Consider the following 26,269-nt stretch of genomic DNA (forward strand, 5'->3'; position numbering starts at 1 on the left):
TTCTAGAGGTGCAACGTTTAACCCTCCAGAAAAGACCAAGGGGTGTGTACCACCACAGCAAAGCCTTTATTGACTGCACAGAGTGTTTCATGCGTAAGAGAGAAGGCAAGCCTTAAAGGGGCTGCGAAGGGGGCTCTAATAAAGTTGCGGCATGCTCGGGATATTGAAGCACGCCGCTTCACGAATAGTGTCCAGCAAGGATTTTTTAAATGCGCCTTGTAGAAGCTGTTATCTGTAGTTAAAATTTGAATTTCAGCGTCTTCGCGCCTTTCCCTCTCCTCTCGTCACTTTTTGCACGCTGGAAGGTAGGCGCTCCTTCGCCGACCCCCCTCTGGGAGGGGAGCTTCCCGACCCGCCGGAGCTAAGCGGATTATTGGCCACGGCCACGGTAGCTGCCTGACGTCTGAAACATTCTAAACAAATGGCCACCTCTCACCTTGTCTACGCAGATGCGGGGGACGGAGGAGGGTGCGAGCATGAAAAAGTCGCCGGGAAGGGCTCGCCAACTTTGACGCGTGATTGTGGGTCGTCTGCTGCGTGTAGAAGAGTATTATTTGGCTCTGGTTTTCATGGCAACGCAGTGCAGTGATTAAGTGAGTTAATGTGCTCTCCTCGGAAGGCGTTTCAGAGCCCCTTTAAACACTACGCGAGCAAGAGCGATCCGTGAGCTGAAGAGGGGAGTCCGTATACCGCCATTGAACTGTGAGCGTAGGGAGTTTTTCGCCAGCTGCGAGATGACCGGCCACAGTTAGCATGTTCCTGTGCGCAAAACTGTTTATTAGCTCTCAAGGCGGCGGGAGTTTTAAGAGACGGCGGCTGTCAGGCATTTGCAGGGAACAGAGAAAAGCCATCCCTTACTGGCCCTTCCAATGATGTGTTCAGTGCATCGTTTTTGGTGTAAGGTCCGGCTAGAGATGATTTTCTAGCCAAATAAAGCGATATACCCCAGATAATTTCTTTTCCGTGCCAATTTCATTTCGCAATCAAATTGCATGGAGTGCTAGAGGTTGCTCAAGAAACAACACACAAAAGACGTTGCTTTGCATACAAACAAACGTTTGGCGTTTATTCAACACTTGCATACTTTTCTGTGCGCGTTTTTTTGTGACACATGTAGGATGGCATCCAGTAAAAAGGCACTTCAGCATAAATGTGAATAATGGAAGATGAGCATGACTTTGACTCGATAACTTAACGACGACTCGGTAAACACACATGTCGTTCTTAGGAACTGTACACACAAAATGTAACACATATATACAATGCTTATATAAAATTATGTTTTTTTGGTGGGAAATTCTGAAAGACAAGTTCTGTACATATGGTACAAAAGGCGTACGAAACAGCTCGCGGACACGCTTCAGTCTTGCCCCAGAGGGAACAATTCCCGCATTGTGCGCTCACAGAACTGATAATTGTACATACTGCAACGAGTATTGGGTTACTCAGCGGCCAGAGGCATACGACGAATGATTCATAAACAGAAGGTTACTCTTACACGCACGTCATCAGATCAGCCGCGATTAAACGAGCACATTCCCCTTTTTTAACCCAGAAACAAATATGTTTGTGTTCATAAGTATGGTGAAAAGGATGCTACTATTTTGCTTTCGTCTCTCGTTTACTTTTTTTTTTACTTCAGTACAAGCATGAAGGGCGCAGTGCGCCTGAGGGAGTAAGCGGAGGTGAAGTAAATTTAAAATAAGGGGTTCATTGCTCGATATAGTATCCACTTAATGCTACTACACGAATACGACGGGAAGCTGTTTTCACAGAGGCTTTGCAGGTGCAAAAAATTCGTCCTAGTCTGAGTAGGGAACCTGGGGCCAGCTGTCAGGGACAGTTACTCTACCAACTACCAATCAAGACTGCTAGGAGATGGCAGGACTTGGACTAACTGCTCAACAACTCCAAATGGGAACCGTGTTAGCCCAGTGTGTTCAGAGGAATTCGGCACCGTGGCGTAAATTTAAAACCCTGCACATGCGTCAACAAAGCACTGTTTTGTGCTTTAGCAAAAGGCTCCGCCCGCATTTCGTAACCCCCTTGCCGTCCAGCTCACAACCACTGTTTGTAGCGAGTACTGCTGCCACTGCGTGCGTTCAATACACAGTGCACACAAAATATCTGCCATACAATCTTTGGGCATCAACACGGTGAACCATCAGCTGTTTTCAGCAAGACAGAGACAAAGTTTTGTATGAGCTGAATTCGATGCAGTGGTCCCGAGGCTACGATGCAGTTCATATTGAGCAAAAGCATCGTCGGACGTATACTAGACTGTGCGCCAGAGAGCTTTTGAGCCAGGCGCGCTTAGCGACTGCACACACAGGGATGCATCGAATGCAGAGAAACCATATGATATCGGAATAATGAATTTGGCACAAAGCGTCAAGGGGCGAGCGGCCTCAAGAACTGAGCTACCAGGGCCTCCAAACATGATCACCGTACATGATGACTGGCGGAGCCCGGCGGATCACTCCGAACGGGCGCGATTCTATGCGCACGAGTTCGGGTCCATAGTCGTCCGCCGACGTGGTCGACTCAGAGTCACTGAACGGGCTAGCCGGCGCACTCACGCCCGAAGAGGAGGATGAGCATGCGGAGGACCGGCTCCCAGTGGCCAGGTTGAGAGGGCTGGCCATCGGCATCCTGGACAGCTCTCCGGGCGCGAAGCACGGATGACCGATTACACCGTAGGGAGATGAAGAAGGGACCACATTGGACTCTGTGTCCGAAGCTTCTTGCTTGACGACCACACGACCAGCCATGCCATGACTGGACACAGTTCCAGCGGAGGTCGTGGCAGAGGCGATCGCCGCTGCAGAGGACGGACAATGAACGGCCGTCCTGGTACCACCGTCTTCGGCGTCCATGGCGTCCGTGGACAGAGACGGTTGTAGGTTGGCGAAGCTGGTGGACAGGTGGGCCAGAAGCCTGACCCTCAGGGAGGCGTCCACGTCGGCGTTCGTCACGAAGTCTGTCACTTCGCGGGCGCATGCGGCGTAGCCCGCCTGGTACCGAGCTTCCATGGCGTGGGTTGCTGGTGAGAAAGGAGACAAGAAAACGGTTTAATAATAATAATAATAATAATTGGTATTTGGTGGAAAGGAAATGGCGCAGTATCTGTCTCATATATCGTTGGACACCTGAACCGCGCCGTAAGGGAAGGGATAAAGGAGGGAGTGAAAGAAGAAAGGAAGATGAGGTGCCGTAGTGGAGGGCTCCGGAATAATTTCGACCACCTGGGGATCTTTAACGTGCACTAACATCGCACAGCACACGGGCGCCTTAGCGTTTTTCCTCCATAAAAACGCAGCCGCCGCGGTCGGGTTCGAACCCGGGAACTCCGGATCAGTAGTCGAGCGCCTAACCACTGAGCCACCGCGGCGGGTGAAAACGGTTTGTCACGACACTCATTCAGCTAGTTAAAAAGCCACCAATGATGTTCTATTAATAAGCGGCTGACCTGCTATTAATTATTTCGTCGCCTTTAGCGCTGCATGACTACAATAGAATTGGCGTACTCCGCTTGAGGTAATGGTTGATGGGTACGAACGGACCGCTTCGTCAGGCAATTTCTGGTTCCAACAGTAATCATTAGTCGCTAGTAAAACGTACGGTGATTGCATCACACCAGCCACAGCTGCGTGAAAGTAAGGGGTGCAACTTCGAAATTTTGAAACTTCACCAGTTTACGTTTTCTGAGCAGTCATGTCTTCGTTTCAAGATGAAAGCCCCCATTAATAATGAGCACGAAGCGGAGACTTACGAGGCAGATGGTGACCGTGGTGGATGCTCTGCAAATGCCTCACAGTCATCTCCAGGATGTCGGCCTTCTCCAGCTTCGCATTACGAGGGTTCTGCATGAACGAAGAAGAGCCACGGTTATTCGCGTGACAGAGGGGATGGGCACAATAAAAAATAAGCGATCATGAAACTTTTTTTTTTGTCACGCTACAAAACGTGGCCGGTCGTCGACGACGCACGAATCTTTGCATGGGGGTCGCTTTACGGGCACAAGCCCAAGCGCTAAGAACACACATCTTCACGGGTAGTCAGGATGACGGAGTAGTAATGTCTCGCACGAGGGAAAGCATTCCAAAAAAAAAGAATTCAGCGGCAAGAAAAAAACATATTCGGGAGTACACACAGGGCGTCAGGCTCACTGAACCCTGGTCAAACAATTTCGTCGGCCGTCAATAGGAGCACACCCAACTCTTTTTTTCCGCACCGAGCCTTAACGCCAGCTCCGCCCATATTTATGCACAGACCCGTGCGAAAAGATCTGACGCCGCACCCGTAGTACTATAGTACCGGAGGCATGCAAGTCGAAGAAAGGACAGCGTGCCTTGAACAGCGAACGGGGTCAACGCATTACGCAATATGTCGCCGTGCAGGGTAGGGCTGCACGGCGGGCTCCAAGAAGCGGCAAAAGCCCCTCGAATATATATCATGCTCCAGCGTACGTCGAACCTACCGGGGACGACAAACGCGCGCGCTGCGTGCGTCAGAGGTCAAAGGGTGATACGGGAAGAGCGACGCAAGGTCGTGAACCCTCCCGTGTTGCGACGCGCGGCGCTGGCGTTCGAATCACGATCAGTATGCCGAGCTCGCGTAACCTGTGACCGAGGCGCGAGGTGGGTGACTAACCGTGCGGTGGCCTCCCCTTCTTTTCTTTGCGGAACGCTACGGGATGACTGCTTCGCGGGGGAAGGTTAAATGGGGGGACGGCGCACGTCAGTACGCCACGCACTAACCAAAAAAGTACCCCCCCCCCCACCCCCCCCCCCCCCCAAAAAAAAGGCTTCTGAGAGACCGCCGCACCCGAGCTCCCTCCCAAACGCCCCTCTTTCAAGTAGACACGCAATTCCTCGGCAAGGCGAGTAACCTTGGCTTCGACTACCGGGGTCGGGCAGCAGAGTAGGAGCGGTGGCAGCTTTCTGAATGGGACTGGGAGGCAAGGAGAGGTCGATGATCAGATCTGCTTTGACCGTCATACGCGACCACCCGTACTACTACAGACGCCCTGCCGGCGAACTACTTGGGTCGCACCTCCGCAGCCGTAAATACGCGCACCCTTTCTACCCTTTCATCTTCTTCTAGTATCAACGCAAAATGCACGCGTGCCATTCGCGTTACGTGTGGGCAAACTAATGGCTCTGCGCGAGGCCGAGTCGTAAATCAGCATCGGTCCCCTCTTAGCGGCGTATCACCGCCGCCTGGTGTGTGTGTGTGTGTGCTCGGTTTGGAGGAGCGTTGCGCAGTCGACGCGTGCGAAGATTGCGTAAGGCGCTGGCTCCTTTGTTCGGATTCCAGCGTTCGTGAGGCCGCAGCGAGCAGCTGTCGACTTCGCAAGCGGAGCTGAAGGAGAGTCCCGCCCTGTGTCGTCATCCTGCTGTCAGAGCTCGGCTCCCAGTTAAACCACCGACAACGCACGCAGTCGTGGTCAACGCAGGAACGGAATTACTGGTACCCTATACCCTTCTGTCCATATTTCGTTTGCGTTGGAGTGAAGTATCAGTTCGCAGATGGACAACGGAGGAGGTTGGAGACAGTTCTAGTGAAGTATCAGTTCGCAGATGGACAACGGAGAAGGTTGGAGACAGTTCTAGTGAAGTATCAGTTCGCAGATGGACAACGGATGAGGTTGGATACAGTTCTAGTGAAGTATCAGTTCGCAGATGGACAACGGATGAGGTTGGAGACAGTTCTAGTGAAGTATCAGTTCGCAGATGGACAACGGAGAAGGTTGGGGACAGTTCTAGTGAAGTATCAGTTCGCAGATGGACAACGGATGAGGTTGGATACAGTTCTAGTGAAGTATCAGTTCGCAGATGGACAACGGATGAGGTTGGATACAGTTCTAGTGAAGTATCAGTTCGCAGATGGACAACGGATGAGGTTGGAGACAGTTCTAGTGAAGTATCAGTTCGCAGATGAACAACGGAGAAGGTTGGGGACAGTTCTAGTGAAGTATCAGTTCGCAGATGGACAACGGATGAGGTTGGATACAGTTCTAGTGAAGTATCAGTTCGCAGATGGACAACGGATGAGGTTGGAGACAGTTCTAGTGAAGTATCAGTTCGCAGATGGACAACGGAGAAGGTTGGGGACAGTTCTAGTGAAGTATCAGTTCGCAGATGGACAACGGAGAAGGTTGGAGGCAGTTCTAGAAGGACGCAAGGTGCGAGTGAAAGATGCAGCGTCAGTTAGTAAGCAGCCGTGACAAGCCACCCCAGAGATGATTCTTTGCGTCATCATTGCAGCACGCGCTCATGATGCACTTTGAGCTACGATATTGTTCCATGTTGAGTGAAAGTTCGAGTCATTTCTGACACGGAACTTGCATGCCAAGACAGTCGAGCCTGACCAAGCCTGGACTGGACGTGGAAGCGGTGCGCGCGAAGAACGCCGCGTGAGCAAATGTGGAAATTTTGAGCTAGTTGGCAAGTCATGATTTGGATGAGCCTATGTCCCTCTCATGTCCTTGCTTCGGTCGCGCTAAGCCCCTCTTTAAATCATGAACTGTGTGAATGTGTTGTCGTACAAGCCGACTGAGGCCAGGTATAGTAACCGCCAAACCTTAGCGCCAATACGAAACATTACCAGCGTGCCGCGGCGGACTGCACTGTCATGAAGGTTCTCCCGATATTTGTAAAAATTGGCGACCTTCTTTTCAGAGATGTTGTGCGTAAGCCCGATGCAATACTTCCGGGCTTCAACACACCACCGCTTCTTCGACATTGCATGACGTGACAGTGAATCGGGTATAAACAGCTGTCACGCCGGCGAAAGGTCTAGTACGGCAACAATTTATGTGCACACTTCATTGAGCACGAAAAGAATTTGCAGTGAACTACTCTTCTTGGGCGAGCTATAACGTTTCCACGCAAGATCCCCTCATGAGCGCACGCAGACAATACGAGGACGCGCGCTAGTGGCAAAGAAAGATTTCAGAGAATAGCAGCAAGGCCGACCGACTCCGAACCCAGAAAAGCGCGCCAAAAACACGCACGCGCCCGCCCCCACGCGCACGTGTGTGCACGCGTACAGTTCCATTCGAGGGGGGGGGGGGGGGGGGGGGGGGCGGAAGCCGGAGAAAGGCGGACGAAGAGGCGCCCTTTCAGACTCCTCTGGGCGCGTGACTGACCCACATAAGGAGAAGAATCGCCCTCGCGTCCCGAGAGAGAGAGAAAAATAACGACTCGAGCTGTGAAACATCCGACACTCCTCTACCACTTTTTCATTTTATCCCGTTTGGTGAGACCAGCCAGCAATATGAACAGAAAAAAAAAAGTACACAAGAACGTGCAAGCCTGAGAACGCGGCGCGGCTGGTTGCCCACCGCTGCGTCACAAAAGCCGAGCAGCAGCAAGAAACGGCAGCGAGACCAGTGACGCCTTTTGAATACTTTCCACGCCGCACCGAAGAGAACGCGAGCTCTTTCCTTCCCGTTGCACGTAGTGCCAGCAACAGCGCGTGCAAGAGGTGGCTGTGGATCTGTGGCGAGGAAGGGCTTCCCGCCAAGGCCATGCGCGCGCCCCGGTGGCGGCCAAGAGAGGCGAGGTTCAAGAAAGGTGCGCCCCGGTCAGAATCAGCCGGGCCTGCTACGCCCCTCTGTTCTCTGCGGCGCTCGCGAACGCCTTCAAAGCGTGCGCGCGTCAAGGGGAAGACAGCGGTTATCGGGGTTGCTGGCGCCGTTCGTCTCCAAGCGGGGCGCACACACGCGCGCGCTGTGGCTTTCTTGGTAGCGCATCTCTCCCGCCTACCCCCCAACCTCTCGGCGGACCAAGTTTCAGGGAGTGGCCGTTCCTCACTTTCCAAACCCCGCGCGACCGCGAGTAAAAACTCCCCGCGGGAGACTCAGCAGGAGAAGGAACGGGCCACGGCAACCCGCCGGGAATCCCCTTTCCCGTTGCTCCAACCCCCGTTTTGCTAGCTCGCCTCAGCTACCGGCGGCTCCTTCAAATTAGTGCTGCCATTAGTACCGCCGTAGCTCCCTGCTCGGCACACTGATGTAGAGGGGAACGCGTTGCTCGGCCAGCCTCGGGGCTCCCCCCTCCCATCTCTCTGTACTGCACGAAAATCCGGAAGAAAGCGATAACTTCGCCGTCGCTGCTCCGGCCGCCAGGTCTCGTTGGAGAAGCCACCCATTTGGTGGACCGAACGCTCTTCTTACCCCACTTCCCCCCTCGATACAGGGGCAATACAATGCGAGCGAGCTGACAAACCTAAACCAGGAGGACGCGGGACTCCAGAAGGCGCCGCCGGCTCCTGCCCTCCAGTGCTTCAAGCTACTGGAGAGGGCGGACCTCTGGCGCCTGGTCCGGGCGGGCTACCCCCAAACTCCCCAAGGTGGTGCCAGCCGTGATCGTACCATCCTAAGTGCCGTACGAGGCTCCGTGGCCTGAGGCCGCTCATCCTTCTTTGTTGTTGCCTGTTCGCCGCCGACGCCATCTTTTGATGAGCTCGCGGGCGCTGAAGCAAAAGAGACGGGAAAACGGCCATTGTGACAACGAAGGCTTCCAGGTATCGGCTAAGGGCTGTTCGCCACTGTGGGAACGAGAAAGGAGGGAGCCGCGGGAACAGTGTCGATGATGACTGTGGCCAGACGAAGAAAGGGCGAGTCCTAGCGGAGCAATTCATCTTCCAGAAGCACAGTCGCGCCTCGTCGACGTACCCACTTTTAAGAGAGGACCGATAATCACCGTCCACGCGCTTTTCGTCTTGCCCTCTGTTCCTTTCCTTCGTCCTTTCGACGCAAAAAGAAGTAAACGAACCGAGGACGCAAACGACGACCGTCGTTGGTCGAAAAAGTTTTCGCTGTCGGCTCGCCATTCGTTATTCAGCGCAGTGCTCATTATAGAAGGTGATTCCGGCCTGCTTCTATCACGCTCTTACGAGCTTTTTTCGAAGCTTTGAGGGAAAGAGGATTCAGTTCTGAACAAGATACCGTATACCAGCCCGGAGGACATGTACAGCGCGCTAAAAACGCCGTAACGAGGGCCGATGAATAGTGGCCATAACAGAGTACTGAAGGATCTTAGCCTTGAGAGGGAACCGTGCAGGTGCGTCGATTCTATTCCCCGTTGACGTTCGTTCAAAAGTCCACGTGCGCGGGAAGTTAGGCTGACTGAAGCAGGGCGCACGAAATAGCACCGCGCAAAGAGCAGGCACCATTCCTTTCCTTTACTAGTCGCATTTACAGAAGCCCGTGAAGCCTTGTATGATATATGCGCAGAAAGCGTATGACTAAGAAATTCGTATTTTAAAGGAAAAGTTCTTCTGACAGACCGTGGCTTCCTTGACGTTTCAACACAAATCAACTCGTTGTTACTTCGGGGTATTCTGCCGGTGATTCACGGACACGTGGCTCTGATTGTAAAAAAAAAAAAAAGTGAAACAAATGTTTCCCCGAGAGTGCCATTCCACGGGACAAACCTTCCAACTTTCCGCCTAGTCCAGTCGCGCCCATATCAGAACTGAATCGACACGTGTTTCTAGGCCGTCCACCTTAGAAGCCGTGCTCACACGGGGCGCACACTAAAGGACACGCATGAAGATTGACCGCCATGAGAGGCGTGCCGCAAGGGCTGGGCTCGAAGCGGCGGCCCGCTCGAGGGCGATGGATCTCAAACGAAACAGCGCGGTGAGCTGCCGGCGTGTACCAACCTAGAGCCAGACACACATCAACAGCGACCAGCGGAACGCGCAGTCAGCGGCCATCTACACCCGATTCGAGACGAAAAAGAAAAAAGCCACGAAAACGGAGACTGTCCAGCGCACGATGTCGTCCGGCCGGAACGCAACAGTAAAGATAAAGATGGAAAGTGACAAGCGTAAAGGAAAACCGACGACGCCGAGCGTGCGGCACGATCGTCACGGCACGCCGGGCTCCTGTCTCGCCTAAGAAAAAAAAGCTAAAAGAACTACGTACGCTTTTTTTGTTGTTTTTGTTCTGACATTTCATGCGTGCCCTCCGTCTAGCGTGCCGGCAGGAAGGGCTGAAAACGGCACGTGCCACCCAGAAGAAGCCGAGGCACTCAGCGGCGTCCTTGGAGATCAGACAAGCGAGCCGAGGGGAAGGGCACGTCGCTGCGTGAAAGGAATCGCGAAGCCTTTCGAGAAAAGAGAGGAGTGTGCGCTGCTTTCTTTTTTCTCTGCCTGCGCAGCGGTGGCGAGGGCAGTGCACGCGCCGCTGATGATGTACGCTTTCTGGCCTCCGCCGCATCTTTTTATACACGATTTTCATGCCGTCATTCTCGTGAGTCGCGGCGTCTCCGACACCTGTAGATCTGACGGCTGCAGGCGAGACACGACCGTGGCGGTGGTGTTAGGGACTCAGGAGCTGGGCACAGAGAGAGGGTGTAGTACGGTGAAGTGTGACTCGAGGGAGAGGAGCGCCGCGGCGTGACGGTTTTAGTCACGACCAGTTTAGGGACGAGAGTAGAGCCGCAGGAAGCTGGGATTACTATTCGCTTTCGCCCGAGCGCGCACACGCACGCGCGCCAGGGACTGGCGTCGTCCAGAGTTTTGGGGGGCTTCTTCTATCTTGCCACGGCTCGGTGGTTTCGGACGTGACGGCCCGTGACTCGAACGCGCGACTCTTCTATTTATGTTGGCTGTGCGGGTCATCGCGCTGTAATTACGGAAGAAAGGCGAGAGGGCCGGCAAAATAAGCTGGGGGGGGGGGGGGGGCAGTTGAGGTTGGAACCGCCGGTGTAATCAAATCTTGTGGGCTCGGCTTTTGGGTAAAGTAGAAAAGTAGGCGGGCTTGTTTCCACTGCGGCAAAGTTCACGCGTCACTGCTTCTGTCTTACCACTGCTGTTCTTGCTGCCACCGCAATTCCCACTTGACCGCTATAAGGCGCCCGTGTGCTGTGCGATGTCAGTGCACGTTAAAGATCCCCAGGTGGTCGAAATTATTCCGGAGCCCTCCACTACGGACCTATTCGTTCCTATCTTCTTTCACTCCATCCTTTATACCTTCCCTTACGGCGCGGTTCAGGTGTCCAACGATATATGAGACAGATACTGCGCCATTTTACATTCCACCAAAAACCAATTATTAATTGCCGCCACCGCAAGGGCGTTTGAAGACTTCTGAAATGCGCCTTGCACACCCGAGATTTCACATTCGAGCAACTGTCACTAGCGAGGAGCAAACCCTTGTAATGAATAAGTAAAACGAAAGAAAGCGCGTTGGCTATACCATCCTTCACATAGGTCTGAAAAAAAAGGGTAATTTCCTTGAAAAACAACATAAATAAAAACGGAGTAGAGCCCTAGCTCTGGATCATGACTCGTAAATATGCGGATTAGCGCTACGAAAGCGCTGACATATTTACGGAGCCAGAGAGATCATTGCAACAGCTTAACTAATATGCGTTTGTAGAGGGAAAGCACAACTTTACGAGGTCTAACCGGCTCACCAAATTTGTGTGAAGCTTAACCTTGAGGGTGACCTTGACCAAACCATAAATAAATATTGCAACGCCTGCGATACGAACCAGCGGAGGAGCGAACAGATCAGATTCGCTGGCGACTGCACCAGAGCACTAGGCTATCCCCGCAGCTTATCGCGCTTCGTGTTAAACTGCAACACACTCTCGGGCTGTGCATTGCACGTCGTCTTTATCAGCAAAAGTTACCATCCAAATAATATCGTCGCCAGACGTGCCGACGACCAATAAAAGCAAGAGCATTAGTCAACCAGGCTAAACACGCTTTCGCACGTCGGCTCGGTTCGAGTACGTTAAAGCCTACTACTTTTTTTTTTTTAACTTCCGCTATTCGACGCACGTTGCATTTCCACGAATAACGCGATGTGCCTTCCCTACCCTTCCCGTCCTTTTTTTTTTTCCCAAGCCACCAGCACACCACCCGGCCGAATGGAATGTGCCAAAACGGAGGACCCCCGCTCCGGCGCCCATCCCGCAGCACGCACCCGCCCACCGGTCACGACGGCCGCCGACTCGCTTCGCTCCGAGAGAGTGAGAGCACGCCAACACCTGCTTCCGCACTCGGCGCGCACGGCTGCAGGCAGGGGCGCGGGTGGTGGCGACGAGGCAAGGCTTCCGCCCCTCCCCACCTCTCTCAAGGGCGAGGTATGCCACTGTGCGGCGGGATCACGGCGCCGGTGCAAGCGTTAATGCAACGGGCGGCGCGAACCCGTGCGCCGTGCTTTCTTCACGCTACCGGAAACAACAACGGCCTCTCTCGAGAGCCAGACGCACGGTGGCCGTGCCGCGAGGGAGCAGGACGACAGAGGTGGAGAGGGGTGCGGGGGGGGGGGGGGGGGAGCGCCCCGCGCCTTTACGACGGTAGCGGTAGTAGCAGTAGCCTTGACACTTGACCCGTTGGCCAACCGCGCTCGGTGGCAGCTGAGGCCTGTCGGCTTGAGCGGGTGAAAGCAGCCAAGTGGTCAGAGGAGCCCGCAGGGGTGAAGAGCGAATGGACGCGTTAGGGGCCGGACAGAATGGAGGGGGGGTTCAAAACAAGGGAGCCCGTTTAGCTGGCAGCCCGGTTGCGTAGTGAAGGAAGGGAGGGGTGCTATCTATGCGCGTGCAACTAAGGCCGCGGACATCAACGGCGCGTAAGAGAGATCCAGGGGGAGCTGACGAAGGATCTGCTTCAAGGGTAAGGACGGCGCGAAGTGAAGGCATGAAGCCTGCTGTAGGCGTTAATTCTTACTGCGCCTGCTGCTCATTCGCTCTCCTCTCTCCACTGGTTGTCACGAAATTAGGCCAGAGGGGTTCTAACGGAGTTTGGGAGGAGGTAATATCTCAAGGCCTACAGACAGGTTCATCGCTATGATGTTGTAAAGCCCAGCGTTCTCGCAGTAAATCATTACTCTGAAGCTGGACGCTGCAAGTTCGCCGTTTTTCCTCGTTCTTTTTTTATTCTTGTTGTTGTTACGTGTTGCGAAGCGCGCGTTCGTGCAAGCAAGGTATTTCACACGCGCTTCAAGTCACCGCGAAGCAATGCCGCAATCTACCAAGTCACAACAACCTCCTTCTGCCTACTGAATCAGAAAATCACACTTTCGTAAGATGCGGAAAAGATGCGGGACGGATAAAAACGTTTTTTTTTCCCCGGAAAATGATATGCAAGTGATAGCCTTAAAAGCATTGAAACGAGTGGTCCCTTAATTTACAGCCGCATATGCACAGATGCCAAGTTTTCTTCGTATCAAGGCCCGAAAAACCCAGGTTTTGCATTCGTTCCTCTTTCAACACAGCACTTGCATAATACATGTACAATCTCTAATTCTTGATATTCTTGAGGGTAACAGCGCCTCTTTCGCGTACCCATCTATCGCGCTGTTATCCTTAAAAACATGTATGGAGATGCATGTATGCAAATGCATTGCTGGACTGACGCCACGTTGGTCGTCACGCTCGCGAACCACAAGGGCAACGATAACATTCGTTATGGTTTAATCCGCGTAGTCCGCCGGTATCAGACGACCAAGAATGCGCTCAACAATAAAAGGTTGCTACCGCCATGCTTCGGACGAAAGTATACCCACAAATGTGCACATAAACCCAAAGAGCAGACGAGGCGGTGCCTACCTGAGATTCTTTCTTGCTGTGTCCGTCTAGCAGGAGGCTCTTGAGCTGCGATAAGCTGTGGTTGATGCGCGCCCGGCGACGCTTTTCCATCAAGGGCTTGGACGCCTGCGAGGGCCAAAGAAAAAGACAAAAACGAATCAATTTTTTTCTCCCTCGCGAAAACATCGCCAGTAAATAATACAAATGATCTGGCCCGCTGGCCTCCGCATTTGAAGATAGTGTAGATGTTTAGCAATTAAGTCGCATTTCAGTCGTTTGGTTAGCAACACCCACGTGTGTTGCTAACCACAACTCGCAGCGATCATGTGGATACCACTGATGCGGTAGCGCTAGAAAGTATTTAGACTTCGTCAAGGCGACTTTGTGCAGGAAAAAAGCATCCCGTCATCACAAAGCTTCAGCATCGCTAAGTGTGCACTGATGGAACTGGTAGCAAAGCTTTATTTACTGGGAGACTCATCAAGTCTGGCTGCGCGCGACGACGCGGAATATACTTTTTACATCGATTAACAAATGAGCAGTCTTGAAATGTGCAAATTATTATTCATTTCCATTTTTAGCCGTTCGATTCTTAGCGTTGTCGCGTTTCTCCAAACATTCCAGTGACAATGCGTTAGCATTTTGCATAAACACACAGCCGCCAGCAAGTAACGGTAACTCTCCGCTGGAAGTTGCGATTATATGCGCTGGTTGTAGCGCTTGCATAGGCATACAATGCACACGCGGAAGGCAGGCCATTTTGTAAGCTTCACATCCAGTCTGTCAATGCAAAGCAGCTGCTTCGGAAGGCTTGGTGTCAAATCCATTCTATTCAATAGCACTTGCACGCTGGCGATGTGCGTGCGCTATCACCCCGATACTGAAGGAAACAGAAAGCTAAAAATAAAGTATCTAACGCTTTCCTTAACCCATAATGAGCACACGTACAACACTCAGGACTGACAACGTCCAGAACAGAGCAAGGGACCTTGAACAATAATAATTGGTTTTTGTGGAAAGTAAACGGCGCAGTATCTGTCTCATATATCGTTGGACACCTGAACCGCGCCGTAAGGGAAGGGATAAAGGAGGGAGTGAAAGAAGAAAGGGGTGCCGTAGTGGAGGGCTCCGGAATAATTTCGACCACCTGGGGATCTTTAACGTGCACTGACATCGCACAGCACACGGGCGCCTTAGCGTTTTTCCTCCATAAAAACGCAGCCGCCGCGGTTGGGTTCGAACCCGGGTACTCCGGATCAGTAGTCGAGCGCCCTAACCACTGAGCCACCACGGCGGGGACCTTGAACAGCCGTATGGGTTTATGGGGCTTTAACGTCCCAAAGCGACTCAGGTTAAGAGGGACGGCGTAGTGGAGGGCTCCGGAAATTTCGACCACCTGGGGTTCTTTCACATGCACTGACATCGCACAAAACACGGCCCTTTAGAATTTCGCCTCCATCGAAATTCGACCGCCGCTGCCCGGATCGAACCCGCGTCTTTCGGGTTAGCAACCGAGCGCCATAACCACTGAGCTACGTACCACGGAGGCACTGAAGAACCGTAAACCATACCCTCCTTGGGCATGAACGGAAATGCAATATGTGTCAATTTGCATAAGAATATCTCTTAATGCTCCGCAAATTTGCCGCGGGCAGCATTTTCTTCCTCTTGAAACCGCTAATAGATGCTAATAGGCTTTCAGGGCAGGCTGTGACGTCAGAAAGCGTGGGGTGTGACGCGTGCCGACCGTGCAAAACGTTCGGCCAGTTTCTATATGCGCGGCTTTGCAGCGCCTAATGAGATGATCATGGCGCCTGTCCTAGCACGTGAACAATTTTCCCTAATGAATATGGAGGACAAGGCGCGTGTCGCTTCCTCCAACGTTTTTTTCTCCTCCGGAGGTAAGGTAGCTTGGCAAAAAAAAAAGAAGAAAAAAGCGAGTTTAATAGGAAATAGCAGCACCCGTCCTCCACGCGAGAAGAAAAGTGGTGAAGTTCAAGTGAGAAGCAGGAGCCTGCCCCGAGGTGAAACTCGCGCAAATTCATCAATCCTCAATCATTGCCTCTGCCTCCGTAACTGCGCAGTCAGGTGCACCCACTCTGTTCTAGAGGGCCGTGTACTGTGCGATGTCAGTGCACGTTAAAGAATCCCAGGTGGTCGAAATTTCCGGAGCCCTTCACTACGGCGTCTCTCACAGTCTGAGTCGCTTTGGGACGTTAAACACCCATAAACCAAGCCAACCCACTCCGAAGGACATCGCGCAGTGTGTGGCTTTTGAGGCGAAAGCTTCACTACTTTAGTTAGGTAGAGCCGCGCCTCGCGTGGCACTAAATTTGACCTCAACCGAGTCAGAGGTCATGCATGGCTACAAGTCGCGTCACAACAAGCCCTTCAGTCTAACCTTGTGGACCATCTTGGTGTCGCACCACATGCTGATGACGTTTGACCTTGACCATACAATGACTTTTGACCTTTGGATGACCCTTCATTTTTGTGTTAGAGAAAGGGGGTAATGTGATTAGTCGCATGAATGACGTCACGTACCCAGTGCTGTGAAGTTTTCCCTGAATACCATGTTTAACTATGCGATACCTCCGCCAATTTTTATAAAACTCTCTAGGGCCTGGACGTGCACGAGTTGAAGATGAATGTCGGTTTGTGCGTGTGTGCGCGAGATATCTTCCCGGCTGTTTTCAGAACGACATAAGAGCGCACCAACAAGCCGAGCTGCAAGTACTTCTCATCTTCCAGGCTGATTTTTTTTTTCCTTTTCTTTTTCCTGAGGCCGACTTTGAGTTCTCCGTCAGTTGGCCCGCGCCTGGGCGACCGTCTTGAGCATGCCCGCAGCAAAAACAAGACACTCAACCGGCTATCGTCGCGTACACGAAAACAATGTTCCCGCGTAACGTGCGATGGAACTGTTTTCGAGGTGCGCCAAGAGCGCTGAGATGTGTGTTTCCCATGCCGTCACCTTCTTTTGCCCTCCTATATATAGGTTGCGGCACTCTTTATATTATAATTGGTTTTGGGAGAAAGGAAATGTCGCCGTACCTGTCTCATATATCGTTGGACACCTGAACCGCGCCGTAAGGGAAGGGATAGAGGACGGATTGAAAGAAGAAAGGAAGAACGAGGTGTCGTAGTGGAGGGCTCCGGGATAATTTCGACCACCTGGGGATCTTTAACGCTCGACTACTGAGCCGGAGTTCTCGGGTTCGAACCCGACCGCGGCGTCTGCGTTTTTATGGAGGAAAAATGCTAAGGCGCCCGTGTGCTGTGCGATGTCAGTGCACGCTAAAGATCCCCAGGTGGTCGAAATTATTCCGGAGCCCTCCACTAGGGCACCTGTTACTTCCTTTCTTCTTTCACTCCCTCCTTTATCCCTTCCCTTACGGCGCGGTTCAAGTGTCCAACGATATATCAGACAGATACTGCGCCATTTCCTTTCCCCAAAAACCAATTATTATTATTATTATTATTATCTTTAACGTGCACTGACATCGCACAGCACACGGGCGCCTTAGCGTTTTGCCTCCATAAAAACGCAGCCACCGCGGTCGGGTTCGAACCCGGGTACTCCTGATCAATAGCCGAACGCACTAACCACTGAGCCGCCGCGGCGGGTTCACTCTTTATGTTGTGAGGGTTGATCCAGAACTCAGACACATACACACTAGCCGCAAAATATTCAACTGCCAACTCGAACGATTGCACTTCTTCAGCGGAATGCAGGTACTCGCGCTTTTAAAATTTCTGCAAATTTGCACATCCTCACAAGAGATCAAATGTGCTGAGCTTTAATAGCGCATTTTCTGATAAATGGAAGAGTATAAAAACACGCTGAATGATAGTCGGGAGGAAGCCTCATTCGTTTTTTTTTTTTAAGCGACCAAAAAAAGATAAAGGAGCAATGTACACATGACGTCAAATGAATGCCATGAAAAACAAAACAAAAACAAAGGTCGACGAACTGTTATCCTTACTAAGCTCGCTATGACTGCCCCGCATAGCTCGAAGGCCGTGACAACAATGCAGTGACCCCATTCAACAGATCATAAAAAAATTGCACCACAGACAGCTCCATTCTGTGTGGAACACATTAGCGATGAGATATTTTAGTCACAGAGCCTAAGTGCGCTCGTAGCATTTCCCAAGAATCTATAGCTGTTATCGATAAGCTGTAACGTCACGCACAATGCTATAAGATTTTAAATCAATTCAAGCGTGCAGGGGTAAGCTGGAAGGAACAACAAAAGGACGTACACTGAACTTCGCCACTCTTTGCCAAGAGGTCAGAGACACGTGTGCAACAATGAGTGATCCCTGGTACCGGGAAGACATCGTTATTTGTGCCAGCTTTGAGTTAGATCTAACGCAGTACCGTATCAAGCTGCCGCAAAAAGGCATTTTATCGAGATACAGTGAACAAAATAAAAACAGATCTAGAGGCCATTGATAAAAGCGACGCTAGCCCGTGATCCTGATATTAGAGTGCACACAACAAGTGTGCAGGTTGTTACAGGCAGAGTCTGTGCCTTTTAAAATACTTTTGCTCAGATTATAGGCAATCAAGACCCATCCTGCTTGCACCTCTCCCATGCTATATGATTTTTTGTGTTCATTACATAATTGAAGTAAAGCTGAACGTTCTCATTCATTTTTGCAAAAAAAAAAAAAATTATGACGTCTGGTGCTTGGCTTGTACGCAGGGATGACGGTGTGGAGCAGTGGATAGTGTCCCGTGAAGGCCGCGAATCACAGTCTCGGGCAGTGAGCTTAATCTTAGACCCTGAACGAGGAACCTAGCCGTTCAGATAACGAACGTCTTATATATGGTCTGATTACTACTCTTCCTAATGGCGTAGTGCCAGCCCTACGTTATCACAGTCATGATGCAACTATCCTTCTTGCCTCTGTTGTCTTTACTGGTAGACATTTCACTTGACACGACCGTAAAATCAATGTCTGAGGCAGAGTCGCGGTCGTTCATATCATGACCTCTGTAGAGGCTGGACGCTTACGGCTGTTTGGAAGTGCACGATTACCAAGAATTCTGCCACTACGTAACGCATGGCTTTGAACGTCGAAAAACAGCGCGGTGACGTCATCCGTGTCGTAAGAAAAACGAATGACAGAGTGGCTGCACCACATAACGTCAAAGAGCGCTATAGGCTTAACGACACCGACTGGGGGCTGTCCCGAATCCCTGGTAATGATAGTTCGTACATGATGACCATCATTCCATGTCTGTCTCCATTGTTTTTGTTGTTCACCAGCCCGTTTCCGCTGCGCTGAGAAGCGGCCTACACAAATTATGCCGACTTCTTCAAACCTTAGGCCTTCATCTCTGCATGTTTGTGGATAGTTCGCGGTTGTGAAAAAAAAGCAAATAATAAGAAGTAAAGGCTATCATCACGCAGCTGCTCGATGCTAACGCCTCCGTAACACAGGCCGTAAGGTGAGAACGCTTACAAAGTTTAGCCTCAGTAATGGCCACCAGGCTCCGTGCTTGTATTCTATAGAAGAGGCCGTGTACGGTGCACTTTTTGACATCACAACTGAGTCGGGTTGATGACAATCAGCCCGCGCTTATAACGCGTGCGCGACACCCAACATATTTCAAAGATCCCGATGACTGGGTGTTTCTATGTAGAGTACATACACGAGGCACCCTTACCTTCCTCTTTCCCCCTCTCTCTCTCTATTTAACGGCAAGCAAGTGCGTTGTCTCGACAGCGAGCGTCAAGCGGTTCCTTATCGAGAATGGCCAGCAGACAGAGCGGGAGGAGTCGCGGCATGGGGGAGGTCTCGCACTTCACCTGGCTACCAAGAAAAAAAAGTTGCTTTATCGGCTACTTGTCGCTTCCGACATCTTCAAAGGGGATCTGCGTCCACCCGCTATTACTCCATACCATGGAAAGACCGCTGCACACATCAGTTGAGAAGGGGGTGATTCTCCGTAGCGGAGATTAGTGGTCAGACAATGACGCATCGAAGAACGTCCAAGTTCCGGCTTGGATAAAACAGTGCCGCTATCTCCCCACACAGCAGACTCGGCTAGGGGCATAACGATACCTCGCTATAGATCAACAGAATGGCAGCTCCTTTGGCATTGATTTCATATCAACTGAGCGCATCGTTCAGAGTTCGCTCGGCTCTGCTACTTTGGACTACACTGTGCAAGTGAGTATGATGTAGTGAGACCGATATCTGAAGGTTGTAATGGCAATATCACGCTGTAGATAACTGTTCTGCGGGAAGCTGGAGAACAGATGCGAATAGGTATACCCCAAGCCTATCAGCGGATTTTCGTTGAGGCTTCCTGGAGTGGAATGCTTAGTAAATTTGATCTGAGACCCAACGTCATGCGGGCGAACACACATTAACCATCGATCTGCTTCGCGCAGCTGTCCTTGCCCCATCGAAGTTGAATCGTCATTATAGCGCCCTGTGAGTGATACGCCCCACAATGTTTTCAAAAAGCCCTTATTTTACACTTGCTACCAGCGTCACCTCAAACACAATGGGAGGATAGCATTTGAAGCAGTAACGTTTAGCTCATGGCCTGTTATCTGCCCAGGGCTCAAGATCTGAGCAACGAAACTGCTAAGATATTAATTACCTGCGCGTTTCAGAAGCTTTAAAACCCAAGAATGATAAAACCGTTAGATCGACTTGGACATCATCGCAAATTAGTTCCAAGTGTATAATCCGGCTTCGTTGTTGTCTTTATTGACTCAAGGTCTACCCGACGTCCGCCATCACCTGGATCCGACACTCGGTGCGGTGAATAACAGAAACAGATGATCAACAGAAATGTTATGATATGCCAAATCTCAATGACTGTGTTCTTGAGAAGAAACCGGGAACAGAATGCAAGCATTAGATGCCTCGAGCTGTGCTTAGCGGAGAACTCCGCATGGCAGCGCCATTTGGTAACCTGAACTCTGTTAATAATAATAATAATTGGTTTTTGGGGGGAAAGGAAATGGCGCAATATCTGTCCCATATATCGTTGGACACCTGAACCGCGCCGTAAGGGAAGGGATAAAGGAGGGAGTGAAAGAAGAAAGGAAGAAGAGGTGCCATAGTGGAAGGCTCCGGAATAATTTCGACCACCTGGGGATCTTTAACCCAAAACAGTAAATCCATCCATCTCCTTTTTTTTTCTTTTACCAGGGAGATCCTAATGTCCCGAACACCCACGTCACGTTCACACCAGCTTCCCGCCGTTATATAGTCCGAGATAAGCCCACGCTATAACGTCACAAGCGCGCACGTGACGCAGGGCCTCGCGATAATGGAAACCGTCCCTATCCGGCGTCCTGCAAGAAAGTCACCGCGTTTTATACACTCCGCTTTCTCGCGCAGAAGACGTCCGAGAGAAGAAGTCGTGCGCCACTCTCACTAGAGGACTCTCGTTTCGCCATCACCGAGTTGAGCTATACTCCGTAGCAGGCTGGGGAAGAGGGAATCAGTTTATCAGGGAGGGCAACCCTCAGCGCCTCGCAGCTCAGTTATCGGCCAAGCAGCGGCTCGTCTCGGCGTCGTTGCCTGCCGAGCCTACGACCCTCGTCCCCCTCCCCCTGAGGCTAGCTTTCTCTCAGTCAGGAGTCCTCTCCTTATCGGAGCCGTGGCAGCTACGTCATCGCGGCGCGCCTTTGCAGGCCGCGAGGTGGGCCGAGGCGATCCCCAGTATGGCAAGTGCGGGCGTAGCGGCAACGGCAGCGAAGCGGGTATTGTTAGCTCGCCCCGCGATAACGATGGCACGCCGGTCCGTTGATAAAAAGAATCACGGTGCCGGGACACAAAATAGCAGAAGTCAACGGCGGTATCTAGTCGCTCGCGGCTCTCCAGGCCAGGCAAGGAGGGGGTAGTGGCGCGGTGCGCGCCGCCAAGCAGCCCTCAGTTCCGCCGGCCGATTGGAGGACGAGCGGTCGCGCGCTGGGCACGTGCTCGCCTGACCAATCAGGGGCAGGAACCCCGAGGAGGCACGCGCGTCGAGCCCCCCCGGCCACGACCGACTGGCGCGTGCTGACGCATGTCGTCGCCTCGCTCTCTCCATGTTTCTTGTTCCTATTTCTCGGCCAGCGTGCTCAGCTTTATACTCTCTCGCTCTCTCCTCTGTTTGCTCCTGCCGCAATCACGTACGGCTGTCTGTCGAGTCTGTACGGAGGGTGCACAGAAGGGCACCGGCGCCCTTCCCTACAGATTTACCTCTCGACGCAGTTCCCAGAGAGACGTGCCATTCAGTACTGGGCTTCTTTCATGAGCGGAGCGAATTAGCGCCGGTATTATATCGTGTCTATGCGCATCCATGATGCCAAAAAGACGTAGAGGGGGTCACCTTAAGATCCCACAGGGGTGTTTACTCTCGCCAACAAAGGACAATCGATTTAGACAATTGCATAAGGAGCATGAGCAGAACAGCTCGGGTAGAAGTGTCTTCCCAACGTCTTGAATGAGTTCATTCCAAAAATCGAAACATCTGCAGTCTTGGTCAAAAGTCTTAAGGCCACAGCGTTCAGCTGCAGCGAAATGAATGTTCCTATAGAATGTTCCTGTAGAATCACTCGAAAAACAAGTCAAGCAGAAAACTCCTCTACCGCAAGAAGAAACCTTCTGCTAGCATTTCAAGGTCATTCGGTCATTAATAGTGCCGTAATGGCTCTGTTATGCGGCTGAAGCAAAAAGCCTCTGGCCTTAAGACTTTTGACCAAGACTGTACATACACGTGCTAGCATCGACTGGCCAGAAAACTGCGGCTTTGGTTCAAGAGGTCACGTGCGGCGCCTTCGTGATTAAGTGGCTCAGAATCTTAATCCTGTATAACGCAAGGTCTGAAGAACCGATTCGCACATGACTGTACAAACCCTGCGCCATTAAAAACAGTTCAGGCAGAAGCACCGCAGGTGTGAACGCCACGAGCTCCCTTCAGGCGCAAGAGCTTAAAACGGTCAATGCCTCTTTGATCTTTCAAGCTTCAGTCGCTTTTAAATGATGGACAAATGGAAGTAGGAAAATTCATCAAGGAAGCTGCCCTTCCACAGATTGCCCGCGTGCAGACATTTCATCAAAGCATCGTCTACGCGATTAGTGAAATAGAAGGACCGCCGTTAGCCGTTTAACCATGATTGCGACGTGTTACCGTACAGGGGCCGAAAATGTCAGGTGAATATCGCATGTATGGCCAGCTAAGCACATACTGGTGCCAAAAACTGGGTCGAAAACTATGCTAAGCAGACAGCAAACCAGAAACCCCGTGATAACGAGTTTGGTGTCTTACACAGAATCGTCAGAAAGCAAACTTCGGCGAAAAACCTGGCCCTTGAGGGTACATATGAAGAACCAAAAGCATAGGTATGGGACATGGCCAAACTGAATTTGTCAAACTGAAACATTTCAGTCTCTATGACGACACGGAGTTGGAGCCTCATTTGAAATTAAACGGTTGCATCAGAGCCCAAGGGCACAAGCTCGTTTGGATAATGACGTTCCCAGACATACAAGTATATAACAAACCACTCAGCTAATATGCATAATGATAGTACATCAAGAACCCATGCACTGAACTAGTGTATATTTGCAGGAAGTTGCCTTTTGTTTTGTCTGGTTCATTTCTTGTTTTATTTATTGCAAAGTTATTTTAGACAATTCTGAGGAGTTTCGGACCTTGTCAGGCGATCTGCCAAGCGTTTTGGTACAAAGATGTCAGCCAAATACAACACCACAATAAAATCACTGACTAAAGGAAACGGTCAACACGCGGTGCTGTTTGCAAAGGGAGCTGCGTTAAAGGGAAAAAAATCACTGAAATGATCGTCAGCTGACATGAGGCGAAAATAAGTATTGAAAGTTTGGTCGCAAAAACCATGCGACCATCTCAACTTGTCAACTTGAATATGATTTCACAAGGGACAGCGTAGGTACAGTTTTTGGCAAAAGTTACCAGGCTGGACGGTTTGGTTCTCAGTCGTATATTGAAGCTATTATGCCAGCCCTCCAGCTCTAAATCTCTGTGTGGTAAAGAGAACCCTTGTCCTCACATTACGAGACCTCTTTATCTTTAGGGAAGCCGCAAGGGCTCTACTATTCGCATGAAAAGCAAACAATGCAGCCTGGTTACTTATGGCAAAGGCTGCACATTTAATGGCGGGATAATATAAAAACGAGCCAGAGATTAACCGTTAGTTGAAACGGAACTAGCCACCTACACTGTTGGGATCCCATTAAGTACTATTGCATGTTAAATGTGTTCAACGGAGCTTACCGGGATTGCATTGTGAACACGATGCAGAAAACTTCAAAGACGAAAGGAACTGGTTGTGCGAAAGTGGTGTCAGTCGGAATGCTGTTTAAACGTCGCGCTAACAACACCTGTATTTGCGACAGCGTTAAGAAGTAACAACTAGGTTCACAAGCTGTCTCCTGATGTAGTCATTTCATTGACATGACACAGGCATTAGACCGTGTTAGCGGAGTAATAGGTTGCTGGGCGCAACCAGTAGTCAATAAAACAATGACAGGAGTGGCCAAAAAGTGCAAATCCCTCTCACCCTTCGGCTCTCCGCCTTGCTCTGGTGCAGCTGATGGTGCACGAATCCGAATCCCCGCTCGGAAGGAGGCATGGTCATCGCTCGGCGCGTATCCTTTCCCGCTCGACCGGCGGGCGGGCCACGACACGAGTCCTGAAGAGCAGAGAGATCTCGGCCAAGTCCCGGCACGCGCTTCGGAGTTCCGACTGCCGCCACGCGCGCGCCGGGATGCGACCGCTACCCTCCGCCTCCTCCCCGCTTCTCTTCCCCGCGTCTCGGCCAATGGGGCGCGCCTACTCCTCCTCTCCACGCTGCCTCCTCCTCTCCAGGCGCCATTTTGCGGAGCACGGTTCAATTCACGAAAGTGCGCCAGGCGTGCGCGCGTGTCCAGCTTCCTTCGGGAGCCGGCTCGCGCGCCGTTCCCTCGTGTAGTTGCTACTGCATTTCTTTCTCTCTCCCCTTCACCTCCTCCCTCCACCATCATCTCTTCTCTTTCTTCTTTCGTGTGTCTTTCAGCGGCCCGGGAGGGGCGCACCGTTCCGCGTGGAAGCTCTTTGCACGTGCCGACCACCGGCTGACTTGGAAGTAAAATAGACGCAGAGGAGAAAGCACCTGAGTAGATGAAAGAACGGGCCGTAAGGAGCCCGAGAGAGGGAAAGGGAGAGGAGGCGCCGGACGGGTGGCTCCCGAAGGCGTCGCCGCTCACGAGGCATCAGCACCCGCGGGTTCTTCCTTGGTGACCTGTCTTGTAGCCGAGTTAGCTTTTATCACGTTGTTTGCATGCATGCAACGCTGGGAGCGAGGGCTAAGATGTTTTCAGAAGACGGTCTTTGCTCCTCTGTACACTTTACTGTCTCTCGCTCTCTGTGATTTTCTTCTCCTACTAACTTTTTTTTTCTTTTTTCCCGGCTGTTTGTCCTGGCTTGGTATCGTGACTGACCAGCGCTCTTATTCGCTTCGTTCTCCCACTTTCCTCCTCTCTCTCAGACTGCTTTCTCTTTCAGAGCTGGCTGACGACGCTTAGCCATGGCGGACTCGGTGTTTGTCTCGCTTTATCTTCCACCGAGTGGTGTCAGGGGAAGGAGAGGTAAGGACGGGAGAAAAAAAAAAAGTTAGTGGCGCGTGCAAATGACAGCGACCGAACAAACACCACCTGTGGACACTGGTACAAGAAGTAGGCTCACTATCTCTGAAAACACTTGCCGAGTGTCCAATAACGTTTTTCAGATACATAGCATCACGAATGTGCATAAAGTCGCATCGTTGATTCAGGAGCAGTAAGTACAAACAATGGTGAAAGTGTGATGGCTGATCGAAGCGGTTCATTTCCGCTGAAATTTCCGCCACACGATACTGCCTTTGCCTTCAGGATCCTGAGGAACTCATACGGAGCTGTGTGCAAAGTTTCGTAGCAGAAATCTTTGAAATAGTGAGGGGTAAGCTCAAGACATTGCTCATATATTTTTATTTTGGCCATGTTGGCAATCACTAATGCGTGCAAAATCATGCAAAATGTCGCTACCTTCTATGGACGTTCAATTTTATGAATTTATTTTTTTAAAGAAAATTTTCAAAAAATACATGGTTGAAATGGGACCCCGCCGACCTCCCCCTCCAAGAACGATCCATAAATCGATCAAGGGAAGTAGCCGAGCCAGTTGGTGCGCGATTCTTAGCCAAACAGCGCGCAGGGTAACAGGACATAAAGAAGAAGACAGAGACACAGCGCCATAAATCCGCTCATGGGTCATGAGGTCTTTCGCGAGATCAAGAATTAACGAATCGGCAAATGTCTTTCATAGGAGCGCATCTAACCAATGACATCTCCCTATCGTAATGCCGTGGCGATCAATCGCCTTGCACCTGACCTCTACCTGCTATTCCACGCTATCAAGGCCACTCGGCGTCTCACTAGCGAGGGCTTTCGGTTCCTCTTTTGGACCAAGGGAGAGCGAAAAGCCGGGGGGTTTCTGAACCTCCATACGAGTATGAAACAACACCCTGTTCCCCCTGATGCATGCCCATACATGCCCTGTGATTTCACCTCAGTGGCTGCAAATATCGCACGTGCCAGACGTGATCAGTGTCATGCACGCTTGTCGGGTCAGTCCCGTCGCTATCAGGTCGTCATTTATTTTTCTGTTTTATCGCGATGCGTGTAGGCGGAGTCCCACGACG

General features: G+C 51.4%; 1 protein-coding gene across 2 annotated transcripts; it reads right to left on the reverse strand.

Annotated features, from left to right (window-relative positions):
* Positions 1-1,039: 1,039 nt before the first annotated feature.
* Positions 1,040-24,396, reverse strand: LOC144121007 (uncharacterized). Of its 2 annotated transcripts, none has more exons than XM_077653903.1 (4): positions 24,113-24,396; positions 13,578-13,682; positions 3,773-3,863; positions 1,040-3,043 (listed from the first exon to the last, which is right to left on the reverse strand). In XM_077653903.1, the coding sequence occupies exons 1-4, from the start codon at positions 24,188-24,190 to the stop codon at positions 2,421-2,423; spliced, it is 897 nt and encodes a 298-aa protein (XP_077510029.1). In that variant the 5' UTR covers positions 24,191-24,396; the 3' UTR covers positions 1,040-2,420. The 2 variants fall into 2 exon arrangements, with proteins under 2 accessions (XP_077510029.1, XP_077510028.1); XM_077653902.1 differs by having other exon boundaries at positions 1,040-3,046; positions 24,113-24,393.
* Between the last annotated feature and the right edge of the window lie 1,873 nt (positions 24,397-26,269).

The sequence above is a fragment of the Amblyomma americanum genome, chromosome 2 (genome assembly GCF_052857255.1).
Source record: "Amblyomma americanum isolate KBUSLIRL-KWMA chromosome 2, ASM5285725v1, whole genome shotgun sequence".
Lineage (NCBI taxonomy): Eukaryota > Metazoa > Arthropoda > Arachnida > Ixodida > Ixodidae > Amblyomma > Amblyomma americanum.

Bases quoted from the DNA above. Each gene is read 5' to 3' on its own strand.
- LOC144121007 (XM_077653902.1), bottom strand. From the start codon at position 24,190: ATGACCATGCCTCCTTCCGAGCGGGGATTCGGATTCGTGCACCATCAG. The intron at 13,683-24,112 runs GTGAGAGGGATT...TGGCCCTCGCAG, and splicing joins GCAAGGCGGAGAGCCGAAGG to GCGTCCAAGCCCTTGATGGA. The intron at 3,864-13,577 runs GTAGGCACCGCC...TCGTTCATGCAG, and splicing joins ACAGCAAGAAAGAATCTCAG to AACCCTCGTAATGCGAAGCT.